At 39.3% G+C, this 12667-nt stretch overlaps 2 protein-coding genes and 2 long non-coding RNA genes across 8 annotated transcripts in view; 3 read left to right on the forward strand and 1 right to left on the reverse strand.

The window, feature by feature from the left end:
* LOC310717368 (SEC14-like protein 1) overlaps positions 1-9887 on the forward strand; it is a 28004-nt gene extending 18117 nt beyond the window's left edge. For 3 of the 5 annotated variants that reach the window (XM_083525277.1, XM_083525278.1, XM_083525279.1), the window contains exons 8-16: positions 68-257; positions 647-735; positions 859-929; positions 1247-1418; positions 1892-2026; positions 2254-2388; positions 2484-2735; positions 3126-3304; positions 6526-9887. In XM_083525277.1, coding sequence (XP_083381403.1) covers positions 68-257; positions 647-735; positions 859-929; positions 1247-1418; positions 1892-2026; positions 2254-2388; positions 2484-2735; positions 3126-3304; positions 6526-6631 — 1329 coding nt within the window. In that variant the 3' untranslated portion in view covers positions 6632-9887. Of the gene's footprint in view, positions 1-67; positions 258-646; positions 736-858; positions 930-1246; positions 1419-1891; positions 2027-2253; positions 2389-2483; positions 2736-3125; positions 3305-3616; positions 3644-6525 lie in introns of all 5 variants that reach the window. The other 2 variants (XM_083525275.1, XM_083525276.1) reach the window with 1 other exon arrangement.
* On the forward strand, positions 3986-6519 carry LOC310717871. The gene is made up of 3 exons (XR_014530986.1): positions 3986-5264; positions 5299-5329; positions 5396-6519. It is a non-coding gene; the product is annotated as an uncharacterized lncRNA (long non-coding RNA).
* The window catches only part of LOC310717877, a 34491-nt gene continuing 28668 nt past the window's right edge, over positions 6845-12667 (reverse strand). The window contains exon 2 of the long non-coding RNA XR_014530987.1: positions 6845-6936. This is a non-coding gene — a long non-coding RNA (uncharacterized lncRNA). The remainder of the gene's footprint in view (positions 6937-12667) is intronic.
* The window catches only part of LOC310717628 (endonuclease V-like), an 8694-nt gene continuing 7579 nt past the window's right edge, over positions 11553-12667 (forward strand). The window contains exons 1-4 of the mRNA XM_083525972.1: positions 11553-11712; positions 12081-12252; positions 12379-12513; positions 12613-12652. Coding sequence (XP_083382098.1) covers positions 11672-11712; positions 12081-12252; positions 12379-12513; positions 12613-12652 — 388 coding nt within the window. The 5' untranslated portion in view covers positions 11553-11671. The remainder of the gene's footprint in view (positions 11713-12080; positions 12253-12378; positions 12514-12612; positions 12653-12667) is intronic.

The raw sequence follows: 12667 nt of genomic DNA on the forward strand, positions 1-12667 counted from the left end.
AATGATCGTGACCACATTTTTCCTGAATCGTGGAGCCCTAATGTAAAATGATGTGTATAACGTGCAGATCCCAAAGGACCAGCACATCCTGCGCTTCCTGCGAGCGCGAGACTTCAACATGGACAAAGCTCGAGAGATCCTGTGCCAGTCTCTCACCTGGAGGAAGCAGCACCAGGTGGATTACTTGCTGGACACCTGGAGCTCACCACAGGTCCTCCATGATTACTACACCGGGGGCTGGCATCATCACGACTGCGGTGAGCACACACACACACACACACACACACACAGTACACACACAAGCATCTGTAACCTTTTTGCCCTCATTATGTCAGAAGGGTGCGTGTGTGTGGTTGTGTGTGCGCATGCACATATGTCGCTATGTCACATTTTTGCCATTACACTTTTTTTTTTCTTTTTTTCCTCTTTTATTTTTAATTTTCATTTGCCGCTCCATATTTTTTCCTGCACACACATGCTCTGTATAACATTACTCCAGGTGTGTGTGCATGTGTTTGTGTGTTTAAAGTGTCAAAAACAACTAAATGGAAATAAGGAAGTTTCTGAACAGCAGCTTCCTCTCGGGGAAAAAAAACACACTTCTGATTGTGTGTGCGTGTGTGTGCGTGTGTGCATGCATACACAGATGGCCGTCCTCTCTATATCTTGCGTCTGGGACAGATGGACACTAAAGGTCTGGTTCGAGCTCTGGGGGAGGAGTCACTGCTCAGACATGTAAGTTCTGAGTTTCCCATCATGCAATGCTTCAAAATGCAAGAAAGTACTGCTCACACACATTTTATATTTATATTCTCTAATCAATAACTGTGTGTGGGTGTGTGTGTGGGTGGTGTCTAGGTTTTGTCCATAAATGAAGAGGGTTTGAGGAGATGTGAAGAGAACACCAAGGTCTTTGGACGTCCAATCAGGTCAGCTGCTTATTAAAGACACTTTTTCTCTTTTCTTTTTCTTGTCACTTCCTCGTTTCTCTCCTCTTTCTTTCTATTCCTCACACTCACTCACTTACTCTCCCCGTCTAACACTTTTGCTTTTTCTTTTACAAGTGGAACATGTCTTTTGTGACTTTAGCCTAGAAACCTCCCTTGTTATAGGAACATACAGAATGCACACACACACACACACACACACACACACACACACACACACACACACAGAGCACAGATTCTGTGCAGCAAAGAAACGATAATGGTTGTTATGATGATGATGATTGTGATGATGTGTGCAGCTGTTGGACATGTCTGGTGGACCTGGAGGGTTTGAACATGAGACATTTGTGGCGTCCAGGCGTTAAAGCTCTGCTGCGTATCATCGAGGTGGTGGAGGCAAATTACCCAGAAACCCTCGGGCGCCTGCTCATCCTACGTGCACCTCGGGTCTTCCCTGTGCTCTGGACTCTGGTGAGGCTCCACACTTCCTGTTTAAACACTCAACACAAAGTCAGACAATAATAAAAGTGATTGTACAAAGCAGCTGTGTGTTAATGAATATTCAAATATATGCAAACTTACAGGATATGGACTTTACATGTATGCTGCAGGCTTCGATCTGTCTGTCTGTCTGTCTATCTGTGATATAATTCTGGTAAATTAGTGTGTTATGACATCATTAATGATTTAAAAATAGCAATAATTATTATAGTTGTTATGCAGTTTGACACTGCAGTATTTCATCATCTGCTTGATTGTACAGTCACTACTGCCCCCTGGTGGCGAATGTGAGTGCAGTTTTATTCAGGCAGAGTCTATAGGGGGGAAAAACAGTAATGTGTAGATACACTGTGAGTGTGTGTTTTTTTTTTTTTTTTGTATTCTAAAATTATAAATAATAACATAAAATGAATTATATACATTTTTTTCCCCTTCCCCCTCAGGTGAGTCCGTTTATCGACGAGAACACACGTAAGAAGTTCCTGATCTATGCCGGGAACGATTACCAGGGTCCTGGAGGTCTGGTGGATTACATTGACAAGGAGGTCATCCCTGACTTCTTGGGTGGAGAGTGTATGGTGAGTGCAGAGTGTGTGTGTGTGTGTGTGTGTGTGTGTGTGTGTGTGTGTGTGTGTGTGTGTGTGTGTGTGTGTATATGTGTGTATATGTGTGTAAAAGGGTTTTATGGAGTTTTGTGGGTGTGGCTAACTGCATCACCTGTACGCTGTTGATATTCAGTGCAATGACAGGTTTATTAATGATTGTATAGTGTTTGATAAACGAACCCCAGGCCATTGTTTTACAGTGCGAGGTTCCCGAGGGTGGCCTGGTTCCCAAATCTCTGTACAGAACCCCCGAGGAACTGGAGAACGACGACATCAAACTGTGGACCGAAACCATCTACCAGAGCGCCAGCGTCTTTAAAGGCGCTCCACACGAGGCAAGGCGTATCACATAGTAAACGTTTTTATCCGTCATAATGACTGATTGTGTATATACTCATCTCCTCTCTCTGTCTTTTACGTTCTCGTCCAGCTGCTGATCGAGATCATCGATGCCTCCTCCGTGATCACCTGGGACTTCGACGTGTGTAAAGGAGACGTGGTCTTCAACATCTACCACTCCAAGCGGGCTCCTCAGCCACCCAAGAAAGAGGCGCTGGCATCTCACGGCATCACGTCGCCTGGGGGAAATAACGTGCAGCTCATCGATAAGTCGTGGCAGCTGGGGCAGGACTACAGCATGGTGGAGTCTCCGCTCACGTGTAAAGAGGGAGAGAGCGTACAGGTAACCTTTAGTACATTTATATTTAAATCATTCCCTTTATCGAGCTATCTATCATTTCATCTATCTTTTGATCTATTGTTCATCTATTCATATTTCTGTCTGTCTATTTATCCGTCTCTACTTTTTGTTTTTTTCCACTCTGATTTGTTTTTCTGTTTATTTGTTTATAGTTATCTGCTCGTTTGTTTGTTTGATTTGTCTCTCTACAATGTATGTTTATTTTTTTTATTAATATATTTGTTTATTGTTTATAAATGTCTCCGTGTTTTGTTGGAATGTGTTGGTTTGGTTTACATTTAGCTGGGTTTTGTTTATTTATTTATTTTTGTGTTTACGTGTTTATTAGTTTTCAGGAGCGTTATTCTTGATGTTTTTGTTTCCCGTGTGCAGGGTTCTCATGTGACTCGATGGCCCGGGTTCTACATCCTGCAGTGGAGGTTCCACTCCACGCCTGCGTGTGCCGCCACCAACCTGCCACGTGTGGACGACGTGTTGGCTACGCTGCAGGTTTCCTCCCATAAGTGTAAAGTCATGTACTACACCGAGGTCCTGGGCTCAGAGGACTTCAGGTAATTTCACATCTGGATTGCCACATCACAAAACATCTGGAATCATCACGTTTATAAACACAGATCTCTTTAATATAAATAAACTGACGATTTCGGTAAATTTATGTACGTCACCTCGATGCCATATACAGTCGAACACTGTCCAAGCTTCTGCTTCTCTCTCTCTCTCTCTCTCTCTCTCTCTCTCTCTCTCTCTCTCTCTCTCTCTCTCTCTCTCTCTCTCTCTCTCTCTCTCTCTCTCTCTTTCTTTTCTTTCTCCTGCGAAACATTTCCTCACGACTGCCTTCCTTTTTTCTTTCTCCCTCCGTAAAGAACGGCTTGCTGCGATGTGCAGAGTTTGTAAGTGATCCTTGTTTGCCGTTAGCCATGCTTTAGCGACACGCTAACGAAGCTCTGTCGGTGTGTTAGCATTAACGACAATGCTAACCCCTTGCTGGGTTATGGAAGCATGGGTGGAAGAACTCGAACCTACACACACTCTGAAAATCGCTGTAAAATGGAAGTCTGGGGGGCAGATGTTCTACAAACAGGAAGGTACTACTTTTTTCAAAAGAGAGGTTTTTGTAGTTTGTGTGCTTTGGCGTATGGATACGACTTTCAGGAAAGCATAAAGTAAAACCGGAACTACTTTTTTAAAGGGAACTGTTTGTATTTTGTGCGTCTGTGATGAAGGCCGTAAACTAAAGCTGGGCTACTATGGAGAAATCGCAACCTTCAGGAAATTGTAAAGTAAAGCCGGAACTACTTTTTTGAAGGGAAGAATTTGTCGTTTGCGTTTCACTAACCGCATAAGGAATTTAATGGGACGTGGAAAGTAACTGGAACTACTTTATTTCTGTCTTTTCGACAGAGGGATACGACACGTCTTTCAGGAAATTATCGAATAAAGCTGGAACTACTTTTTAAAAGGGAAGAATCGGATTGTATGGAGCATGAATTTGCACTTTACGACCAAAATAGTAACATCTGCCCTAAGACCTCTGTTACACGTGCGTTTAATGTGAACACAACACATTTTGTATTTTCAGCTCAGGGAAACGTGAGGAGGTTTTTACTGAGCCTAATTACAAAAGTTGTTAAATGCAAATATCTTTAGGGTACTTGAGTGAAGTGTGTGTACGTTTGATTGTTCCCTGAGTGTATCGGAGTGTCAAATTTGCATAACGCCCTCATAGCAAAAAAAAAATAAAATAAAAAATCAATTTACAGTAAAAAGAAATTAGAACTGAATTAAAATCTCCTTGCAGTTTTTAGTGCACTCTTTATTTTCTTTTTTTAATATATATATTTATTTTTTTATTTTATACAATATTTTTTATAACATTTCCCATTTTTATTTTGTTTAACGTATATTTTACATTTTAGTTCGAAAATGTAGCATTTAAATAAATATGCTTATCAGACAAAATCTTTTTTTTATTTTATTTTTTTTATTATGAGGGCATTTTTTTTCAATCGTTCTAATTTCAATCAATAGAAAAAATAAAGGCTGTGTTCCAATACTGTTTTTCTGATGCGCCCTGGTTGACTTCCTATTTAAAGATTCTTTTTTTGAAGTTTTACCCAGAAGGCATTGCAATCAAAAACAATTGGCTGAATAGATAAAAACAACAAAAAACAAAACAAGAATTTACACTTTCTAGTTAGTTAGTATTCTGTGTGGCTACCAAACTAGCTTATTAGCATGCTAATTTGGGGGGGGGGGGGTTTCCTTCTGTTGTAATGAAGCGGAAGTCGATTAAGGCGTGTTTATAAAATTGAAAAAGTAAAACAGCATTGCGATGTTCCCAGGACTAACCTTATCCCTGGCTTCCTCTTAATCTCTAAACTTTTTACAATGCTAACAAGGCTAATGCTAGATTCTGAGGTAGATTATTTCTCCAATGCTAGTTTTTAAGGTAAATTATTACTCCAATGATCATTTCTGAGGTAAATTATTACTCCAATGCTAGTTTTTGAGGTAAACTTTCACTCCAATGCTATTTTTTTTTAAGGTAAATTATTACTCCAATGCTAATTTTTGAGGTAAACTTTCACTCCAATGCTATTTTTTTTTAAGGTAAATTATTACTCCAATGCTAATTTTTTGAGTTGTTCAATTATCCCAAAGCTAATTTCTGAGGCAAGTTATCATGCCAATACTCTTGTTTGCACATTTTTAGTCAATTATTACAGCAGTTTTAATTTCTACTGGTAAATTATTACTCCAATGTGGTTATTGAAGAAGAGGTCAGTTATTGAAATAAATTGACAGATATTTGAAGAATCCTTGAGGTTTATCATTTTTAAAAGGGTTTTTATTAGCCATGTTAGCATTACTGTGCATAATAGTTTTTTTGTTTGTTTTTGTTGTTTTATATAGTACACACACACACACACACACACACACACATACACACACACACACACACACACACACACACACACACACATTTTCTGGCTTTCTTTAAGGCTCGTGTGTTTGCCTGGTTTGAGGTGTGTACTTGGCGATGACCAGGAAAAAAAATTTCCCTTTTCCACATTTTTTCCAGTCAGAATTCTACAATGAGCTGGAAGGAACACTCAACCCACACATGCTAATGTTGCTAATGCTAATAGCAGGTGAAAGCTAACCATGCTAAAGGGATCTGTAACGTCTCTCATGTGTTTAGCATGTTAGCATTATTTTTGCGGGTGGAAGTGTTTCTGATCGTATGCACATGACGGGCTGAAAGGGATGGGGTGTGTGTGTGTGTGTGTGTGTGTTAATTGCATGACCGGCTGCAGGATTGGGGTTCAGCTCACCATGTGTGTGTGTGTGTGTGTGTGTGTGTGTGTGTGTGTGTGTGTGTGTGTGTGTGTGTGTGTGTGGTGTGTGTTCTATTAACAAACTTTGTTATAACTGGGGATGTCCTAGTGAGCTCTCATCATATCTCTCTCTCTCTCTCCCTCTCCCTCTCTCTCTTTACTTTTTCTCTTCTTATATTCTTTTTCTTTACACCCCTTTTGCTCTTTGTCATGTCTTTCTGCATTTTTCTGTTTGCATGTCTTTTTTTGTGCATTCTTTGTGAATTCCTTCTATCTTTCCTTTCTGTTCCCTCGTTCCTTGAAACCCCCCCCCACCCCTTCCCATGTTTTTTTCCAAAAATCTCTCTCTCCTCTCTCTCTTTCGTGATTCTTTTTCCTTTTTTCTCTCTCCTTTCTCCATCTCTTTTGTATCGTCTCTCCTTTTCTCCTCTCAGGGGTTCGATGACGAGTCTGGAGTCGAGTCACAGCGGTTTTTCTCAGCTCAGCGCCGCCACCACGTCCTCCAGCCAATCACAGTCCAGCTCCATGATCTCCAGGTAGAGCCAGGAGAGGGCACAAGAGGGAGGAAGGGCGGGGCAATACAGAAGATGTGGGGGAGGGGGGGCACAAGATGGAGGATGCGACACACACAAGATAGCAGACAAAAAAGAATAAACACACGTGTTTGAGAAGAGCGCCGTGGTGTTAAAGGGCTTTGATACGTGTTGCCATGCCGCTCGCTGAGCTGCCGGTCAGTTCACCAGGCACTTCCTGTTTCCTCTCTTTTTTTTTTTTTTTTTTTTTTGTCTGTCTGACCCAGCAATACTCGTACTGTCCGATCTGGAAAAAAAAAAAAACATGACGAGCTGTTTTACACACACACACACACACACACACACACACAAAGTGCACAGGAATACTGTATACATATGTGTTTTTCTTTTTTTTGTTTGTTTATGCCATATCGCTGATGTTTGCAGCATTTATAGGTCAAAGGTCGGTTTGTAAGTGTGGCAAAGCGTCCACAAAGCAATAAACATTTCTATTCGTATTTATGACGAGAGTGTAACGTGTTTCGGCGGTGTTTATGGGTGCTCTCTGCTCCATTAGCTGTTAGCTTGCGCTATATATATATATATATATATATATATTCTACTTTTTTCTTTTTTTTTTTTTACCTGAAACTTTCTTCAAAATGCCTTCGTCCAATTTGTTGTGAACGATCCGTTCCTATGCAGTGAAAAAGAAAAGCCTAAAACACACAGCGAGGGCTACTTTTTATGTTTTCTAGGTCAAAAGAGTAAATCGTGGGTTTGTATCGGACACGTTTTTTTTCGGAAACACAACCTATTTGCATGTTAGCGTTAGAATTAGCTAGGCTAAAGTTAGCAAGACTTAGAAAACACAAATTACTGAGATTTTTAGCATGAAAAGTGTCGAATACATCGAATGAGTAGTGCAAAAGATTTCTTAAAAACCGTATCAGAGGTCAAACATGGCTGCAGATGATTTATTATTATTATTATTATTATTATTATTAGGTGAAACGGCTAACACACAGAACAGCGAATGAAACGCTTTATTAGCTTCGTCCTGTTTTCTTTTACTGCCATAATAAACTTGTGATGTATTTTCCTGCCTAGATATCCTCGAATGAACTCATGCTAGCTAGTTAACTGTAATGCTCACTAGCTAGCTGATTAGCGTTACACACGTACAGGGCATTACATTTAATCATTTTAATATGACCGATGTATTTTGGGTTTTTTGTTTTCGTTACTAATAGGTCATGCTGTTACAAGTGGCACTTTTTCAGGTCAGATTGTTTCGATATATATATTTTCGAAACGCGTACGTTTGAGAATATCAAAATTGTAAATGTTTCACCGCGTGTGATCGGGGCGGGGGGCGGGGTGTATGTGTGTGTATTATTACTATTATTATTATTAATATTGTTTAACTCCTCTCCATTTTGTGAACAAGGTCATGTCGGTTAGCTAACGTTTACTTTACCTGTGCAGGTAAACGATGAGGTCTGGGGCTAAACCGAGGCGGCGATAAACGGCTTGTAGAAAGTTAAGGGCTGTGTCCCAAATCCAGTGTGTTCATGCATGAATGTGGTTATGTTCAAGAGTGGGTGCTGGTTGGTTGAGGGGACGGGGAAGGGGTTGTTTGAGATTCTCTTTTAACCAGAATGTAAAAGTACACACAGGGAGAGAAGTGAAAATGTGAAGAAAAAAAAAAGCTAAATCATGGCTGTGTCTCAAATCACAACCTAAAAGGCCGTTTCTAGTCTCATATGAGCGTTCCAAATCAAAACTAGAAATGAGATGGAGCGTCATGTTGTGCGCTCTCCACCAGTTATCAGTCACTTCAGTGCTTTTTAATGGAGTGATAATAAAGTGATATTAAGGATTTAAATCACTCTCTTGGCTGTGTTCCAAATCAGACCCGCAGCGCTGATTAGACTCGAAAGAGAACAGAAAAGGCGATGTTTACTTTAAACTGCGTTCCAAATTAAAAACTGGAAAAAGCAAGGCGTGTGAAGTTCTAGTGTGTACTTGATTGTGAGGATTGTGATGATTGGGCTTTAAAATGTTTCAGAGATAGTGATCTATTTTGACACGTGATGTGTCATAAACGTGAGATGCCATCAGAAAGTCGGAGGAGTGGAGGAGACGAAGTCGCCACATTTCTGAATCTTTTGTTGGTTTGCTCTCATTTGTCACTGCCGACGCAGCCGTTGTTTCCTCAGCAGTTTACTCGGGCGCGACTCGATGCGCCGTGATGGCCGAGCGGACAAACGGGACAGCGGTGGTGTACGTTTGATTGTGGCTCCGCCCCTTTTTATTACAGCTCTACACGAGTGACGATCGATACGATTTACAAATTCTTCACGCTAGCTCGGCCACTAGCGGTTTGCCGCAGACAGCGTAGCGTGCCTTTACCTCATTCGAAACGTTTAAAGATAAGACTCCACGGCTCCACCCACTTTTTAATAAACAATCAGGGAACCCGGAATTAAATGCGTTGTTACGTCCTGCGTCTTTTCAGCAAATAAAATTTTCCCTCGGTTTTTAGTTGCATCAGGTCAGTGGGGAAAAAATCATAGCTGCTACGGATCAACTGCTAGAGTCGCATTTGTGGGCGTGGTCTTTTAGTGATTGATAGAACATACTGCCTGGATGTTCATTTTGTAAAGAGTTTTAATAAAATATTGGTTTCTTGTGTAAACGTGAGGACGGATTGTAGCGACGGTTTTACGCAGATTGACAGTTTTCCGGAGGCAGGACCTGATTCCAAACCTGTACACAGATCACATGGTGCTTTTTTTTTTTTTTTTTCTTCCCGCCCCTTTTAAACCGCCCAATCAGAGCGTCAGATTGAAATTTGGCAACGCATTACTGCGATCCTAGCCTACGATCGGCTCTATTTGGAACAGCTTTATCTTTCATTTCATATTTTCTGATCGTCTCTCACTGTTAACACTGAACCTCACGGGTTCCATGTTTCCGCTCAATCGTGCGATCTGATTGATCAGGAACGGAGGAAGAAAATCTACTCATGTCCGTCGAAAAGAAACGTGTATATAATAAATAATATAAATATAAACCTTTACATCTTTTGTTTTTATTTAATTTTTTCCCAATGATTTCTGTCTCTCTCTCACTGATGCCGGTCTCCTCTGACCTGAACACTGCATATCTTTCTCTGATGAAATGATGACTGTCTGTGCAAAGAAGGAAAAAAAAAACTTTTTCGGATTAATATACAAAAGTGACTGTTTTCTCTGGAAATTATTAAACTTGAAATAAAACATTAAAGTCTACTGAGTGTTTCTTCTTTTAATAAGTTTTTTCTATCTTTTTTTTCCCCATTAATCAGTAAACATCTGAAAATATATTTTTTTAAATGCTAGGAATTAATTTTAGAAGAAATTATGGGAGTTTCAGGGTTTTATCCAAAAATGAAGCACAACGTTATATATGCTGTTTCCTGCTCAACAGTCCTGCGCCCCCTAGTGGATGCACTGTTATTTCTATATATATATAAAAAAAAAAAAAAAAAAAAGGAATAAATATAAAAGGGGCGAAATTAAAACCTGCGCAACACACATTTATTTACGATGTCCTTTCTTTACTCCGATATAGAAAACATGATAATTTTTTGCACCAAAAAAATTTTTAAGCACAAAACATTTCTTTTACTGATGCACCAAGTGTCAAATAAGCACCAAAATCCGCTATGATGCAACATATCCGTCAATAAAAACCGTCCGTGTGAAAACATAGCAACAGTTCCGTTTGGTGTCCTGATGATTTACGTTATTTAAAACACCATCACTTTAAAACATTTACAAGAATGTTTTGTCTTAGTTTGGGTTCACTAATAATAAACATACATTTGCATAAAACAGACTCATGCGTCTCTATTTCCAATTAATTTCTGTAAAATTAATATCTAAGCATTTTTATTAAACAAAATCCAAATATCAAAAAAGCTGATGGAGCGCCACTTCTCTCAGTGCTTCCCTCTTGTGGACAGGTTTCAGACTGCAGGCAGGTACTTGAGGCGGCTTTGCAATAATAATAAATACTGTAATTTTAAGTTACAAATACAAAAACATTTATTTTTTGTTATAATTAGCAAGCAGTCTTTCACAATCTTTAAGTGTTAAAGCTGAAATGTCTTTATAAACATTTTTTACATATTTTTAGCTTTTATTATAACTGACGTGTAAAAAAAATATATATAATAATAATTTGTATATGGTGAAGAAGTACTTAATAATAAATGGTGTTTTTTTTCTGCACATTCCTCCAGTCAGGATGAAAACAAGAAGATCTCCTGGTCATGCTTTCAAAATTTGATTATATATATATATAAACTCAAGAGAAGATTTTAATTGTAAATAAAGAAGAAAAAGTCAATAATTATTATGATAATCTATTAAGTTTAAATATCTTTATTATAGTATTATAAAAAGTATCAATTGTAATAAAATTTTTTCCTTTCATCCTCCCTTTCCTCTTTCTTTTCTTCCTTTAAATATTTTAATAGCATTAGTTATTAATATTATTACTATGCACTTATCTATATATATATATATATATATATATATATATATATATATATATATATATATATATATATATATATATATATATATATAGAATTAAATAGAATGTGTTCCAGGTCATTTGTTTGTATTTATTTTGTTCCCAAACACCAGAGGAGGAAGTAATGAAGTACAAATACTTCGTTACTGTAAGTAGATTTTTCTGGTATCAGTATTTTACTTGAACTTTTCATTAGAAAACATTTGTATTATGTTTATATTTATATATTAATATGATGTGAGGTTCAGTTTCCAGTCTAATATTTGAGTAAAAAGTGCAGTCGGAACTTTAACTTTGATCAGAGTCTTTTAAAACATCAGTATCTGCACTTCTGAAGTGAAAAATGTGTAAACTTTCACCATCTCTGATTACTACTTAAGAGCGATATCAGCTTAGCCACGCCCCCACAGACCGCGCCTCCTATTGTGTGACGTCATAACCCGGAAGTGTCTGTACCCTTGTGGAGCAGGACCGGAGCGGAATGTGGGCTCCAGGACAGGAAGTGGTTCAGAAATGGGAAAGGTCAGGACACACACACACACACACACACACACACACACACACACCGCTCTCTTTTACGGACTGTTCGTGAAAAGAAGTTCAACAAAATGTAAATAAACACATCCAGGATTTAAACACGTGGGCGGGGCTTCGGGTGAAACTAACCCAACTTCAGCTTGTGGGCGGAGTTTGCTGTAGAGATCATCACTGATTGGTCAAAACACCTTTTCAAATCAGGAAATTATGTGGAAGTAAATATAATAAGTAATAAATACAGACCTGCTGTTACAAATCACAACACTTAATTAAGTGTGTGTGTGTGTGTGTGTGTGTGTGTGTGTGTGTGTGTGTGTGTGTGTGTGTGTGTGTGTGTGTGTGTGTGTGTGTAGTGAGCAGGAGAGTATGAAGCAGAGGTTGGTGCTGGAGGACACTGAGGCGTGGCAGAAGGAGCTGAACTTCAGCGGGCTGGAGAGAGTCGGGGGAGTCGACCTGTCGTTTATCAAAGGAGACGAAGACAATGCCTGCGCTCAACTCGTCATCCTCACCTACCCTGATCTCCAGGTCTTTATCATCATCATCATCATCATTTTCACCTTCTTCATCAACATCATTATTATCATTTTCAACCTCTCTCTCTCTCTCTCTCTCTCTCTCTCTCTCTCTCTCTCTCTCTCTCTCTCTCTGTAGGTGGTGTATGAAGTTAGTGAGATGGTGTCTCTGAGTTCTCCGTATGTTTCAGGGTTTTTGGCCTTCAGAGAAGCTCCACCACTTCTACAGCTTCTCCAAACACTTGCAAGAGAACAACCTGAGCTAATGCCCCAGGTCACACACACACACACACACACACACACACACACACACACACACACATTGCTATGAATTTATTTGTTTATTATTATTACAGTGTTCGTGTCTCTGCAGGTGGTGTTTGTGGATGGAAACGGCCTGTTTCACTACAGAGGTCAGTGTGGAGACG

The sequence above is a fragment of the Silurus aristotelis genome (genome assembly GCF_946808225.1).
Source record: "Silurus aristotelis genome assembly, chromosome: 2".
Classification (NCBI taxonomy): Eukaryota; Metazoa; Chordata; class Actinopteri; order Siluriformes; family Siluridae; genus Silurus; species Silurus aristotelis.